Source organism: Rhincodon typus, unplaced genomic scaffold (genome assembly GCF_021869965.1).
Source record: "Rhincodon typus isolate 14 unplaced genomic scaffold, sRhiTyp1.1 hic_rhity00004459, whole genome shotgun sequence".
Classification (NCBI taxonomy): Eukaryota; Metazoa; Chordata; class Chondrichthyes; order Orectolobiformes; family Rhincodontidae; genus Rhincodon; species Rhincodon typus.
In genome coordinates this window covers 8438-12173 of record NW_025970097.1, presented here as the reverse complement: position 1 = coordinate 12173, position 3736 = coordinate 8438, and the positions used below count along the sequence as shown (strand labels likewise).

Genomic DNA, 3736 nt, shown 5'->3' with positions numbered 1-3736 from the left:
TGAGGCGGTGACCTTATAGAGGTTTACAAAATCACGAGGGACATGGATAGGGTGAATAGCCGAGGTCTTTTCCCCCAGGGTAGGGGGGAGCCCAAAACTGGAAGGGCACAGGTTTAAGGTGAGAGGGGGAAAGGGACCTGAGGGGGTAAAATTTTCACGCAGAGGGTGGTCTGTGTATGGAACGTGCTACAAGAGGAAGTGGTGGAGGTACAATGACAACATTTAAGAGGCATCTGGATCGGTGCATGGATAGGAAGGGTTTAGAGTGATAGGGGCCAAATGCTGGCAAACGGGACCAGACTAATTTAGGATATCTGGGTCAGCACAGCCTGGAGGGTTTGCTTCCATGCTGTACATCTCCATGAAGGGGACACACTGGGGCGTAGCGGGGAGCATGCCCCACACTCAAAGGGCCACCGCGGTGGGGCCATGCAGTCGCTGGTGACTGCGCAGCGAGCCGGCGCGGGTGAAGGCCTTGCCGCAGGCGGCACACAGGAAGGGTCTCTCGCCGGTGTGTACCCGCCGGTGGCGAGCCAGCTTGCTGGGCTCCAGGAAGGCGCGGCCACAGGCAGCACAGCGGAACGGCCGCTCACCGGTGTGGGTGCGGCGGTGTGCACTCAGGTTGCTGGAGGTGACGAAGCCCTTGCCGCAGGAGGTGCAGCGGAACGGCCGCTCACCGGTGTGGGTGCGCTGGTGGGCCAGCAGGCCACCGGCGCTGGCGAAGCCCTTGCCACAGGCACCGCAGCCAAAGGGGCGGTGCCCGGCGTGGAGCCGCTCGTGCTGCGCCAACCTGCCCTGCTCCAGGAAGCCGCGGCCGCACACCGGGCAGGCGAACGGCCGCCGGCCACCGTGGATGCGCTGGTGCCGGGACAGCTTTCCGGACTCGGCGAAGGCCTTGCCGCAGTCGGCGCAGCGGTAGGGCCGCTCGCCGGTGTGGGTGCGCTGATGCACGGCCAGGTTTGGCGACGCCGCGAACCCCTTGCCGCAGACCGTGCACTTGTACGGCCGCTCGCCGGTGTGCGTGCGCCGGTGGGCAATTAGGTTGCTGGACGAGACGAAGCGCTTCCCGCACAGCGGGCACCGGAATGGCCGCTCGCCGCTGTGAGCCCGCTGGTGGTCCGCCAGGTTGCCGGACGTGGCGAATCCCTTGCCGCAGACCGGGCACTCGAAGGGCCGTTCGCCGCTGTGGTACCTCTGGTGCGTCTCCAGCACACACGCCCAGCGAAACAGCTTGCCACACTCCGAGCACTGGAAGTTGGAGCCCGCCCCCTCGCCCGAGGGTCCAGCAAGGGCCTCCGACGCCTGCTGCTGCCCCTCACCCTCCATTGCCTGCCCAGACAAGACAAACAAGACAGTCAGGGACACCAGAACATTCACCAAAAAACACTGCAGTCAACAAATGGACACCAAAGTTGGTGGCATTCTAGAGAGTGAAGAACGCTGCCTAAGATTACAAAGGGATCTTGATCAAATGGGTCAATGGGCTGAGGAGTGGCAGATGGAATTCAATCTGGATACGTCTGAGGTATTGCATTTTGGCACAACAAACAGAGGTAGGGCTTATACAGTGAATGGTAGGGCCTTGGGTTGTGTTGTAAAACAGAGCGACCTAGGCGTTCAGATATGTAATTCTTTGTAGTTTGCATTACATATCGACAGGGTGATTAAAAAGGTGTTTGGCACGCTTGCCTTCATTGCTCAGACCTTTGGGTATAGGAGTTGGGATGTCATGTTGAGGTTGTACAGGACATTGTTGAGGCCTCTTTTGGGTTACTGTGTGCAGTTCTGGTCACCCTGTTTAGGAAAGATATCAATAAGCTGGACAGGGGTCAGAAGAGATTTACCAGGATGTTGCCGGGAATTGCAGATTTGAGTTATAAAGACAGACTGGATAGGCTGGGGCTTTTTTTCACTTGACCATCAGAGGTTGAGAGGCAACTTTATAGGGGTTTATAAAATAATGAGGGGTATAGATAGAATTAATGGCCGTTGTCGTTTCGATAGGATGGAGGATTTCAAGACTAGGGTGGCATATTTTTAAGGTGAGAGGAGAGAGATTTAAAAAAGACATGAGGGTCAATTTTTTTACGCAGGGGGTGGTTTGTGAGTGGAATGAACTTCCTGAGGAAGTGGTGGATGCAGGTACAGTTACTATGTTTAAAAGACATTTGGAAAAGTACATGAATCAGAGAGGTTTGGAGCAATATGGGCCAGGAACAGCAAGGCGGCATGGCTTAGTTTGGGTTTATGGGCGGCATGGACCAGTTGGATTGAAGGGTTCTGTTTCCATGCTGTGTGATTCTATGACTCGAAGGTGGATAAGGGCAATGCGGTTGATGGTATCTATTAACACAATCAAAAATTCAATGAGGTGACATGGGATCTGCTTGGCAGCAAAACTGAGCACCCAAAGGGTGACTGGGATTAAGGATATAAATATAATGGAATAAGCAGTGGCTTATTTCATCCACAGATGGGAATATGACATGGGATAGACCCGACAGCGGGTATTAACAAAAACTCTGCTCCTTTCAATGTACAACACTGAGTAGGGTTTTGCAACAGACCACACAAGTGCAACGACTGCAGCTGATGTGAAGGTGGGGGGAGTGAGGTGCTCGACCGAGAGTGTGTGATAATCACAGATAGTGGAGGTACCCAAAGTAATCATCTGAGTAAAATAATCATTAAGAATCCGAGATAACGTGCGATTCAATGTGATAATATTAGTGAGATACATAATCAATAATAATCTCAGAAAAAGTGGGGTCAATCTGTTCATTTCAGTCAGATAATCAACAATTTGACATAAACTACGAGTCAATAGGAAGCAATGGCGACCAGTCTACCCACACTGCCCCGCGCGTGTGAAACCACCCTATTCGAGAAGCGTGTAGGCCGCTGGCTCCGTGGAGGACGCAGCTGGGGGATGATCCATGGCCAAGTCGCTTACCGATTGCAGCTTCGCGATGTCGCTGACAGTGTATGGAAGTCTCTGCAGATGTGCTCCGCCACTATCGGCGACGTTGCCGCTCCTCGTCCTCCTTCCTCTCGGCGGGAAAATGGCGGCTGCGGACGTGAAAACGCGCGTGCGTCGTTGCCGGCACTTCTGCGTCTGCGCACTCACCCTGTTGCCGGCACGACCGTGCCCGATGGCGCCTGCGCAAACTCGAGTTGTTTCCACCCCCAAACACTCCCAGGACAGGGACAGCACGGGGTTAGATACAGAGTAAAGCTCCCTCTACACTGTCCCCCCCATTAAACACTCCCAGGGTCAGGGGGTTAGATACAGAGTAAAGCTCCCTCTACACTGTCCCCCCCATTAAACACTCCCAGGGACAGGGGGTTAGATACAGGGTAAAGCTCCCTCTACACCGTCCCCCCCATCCAACACTCCCAGGGTCAGGGGGTTAGATACAGAGTAAAGCTGCCTCTACACTGTCTCGCCCCATCAAACACTCCCAGGGACAGGGACAGCACGAGGTTAGATACAGAGTAAAGCTCTCTCTACACCGTTCCCCTCCCCATCCAACACTCCCAGGGACTGGGGGTTAGATACGGAGTAAAACTCCCTCTACACTGTCCCCCCCATCCAACACTCCCACGGTCAGGGGGTTAGATACAGAGTAAAGCTGCCTCTACACTGTCTTGCCCCATTAAACACTCCCAGGGACAGAGACAGCATGAGGTTAGATACAGAGTAAAGCTCTCTCTACACCGTTCCCCCCCCCCCCCC

The 3736-nt window shown here is 54.7% G+C and overlaps 1 protein-coding gene across 1 annotated transcript; it reads right to left on the bottom strand.

Annotated features, from left to right (window-relative positions):
- Window positions 1-296: 296 nt before the first annotated feature.
- Window positions 297-3193, bottom strand: LOC109924723 (zinc finger protein 239-like; the record flags this gene model as incomplete). Its single annotated transcript, XM_020524717.2, has 2 exons — window positions 297-1329; window positions 2954-3193. Coding segments are annotated over 2 exons (1164 nt in total), but the record flags the coding sequence as incomplete, so codon positions are not given.
- Window positions 3194-3736: the final 543 nt, after the last annotated feature.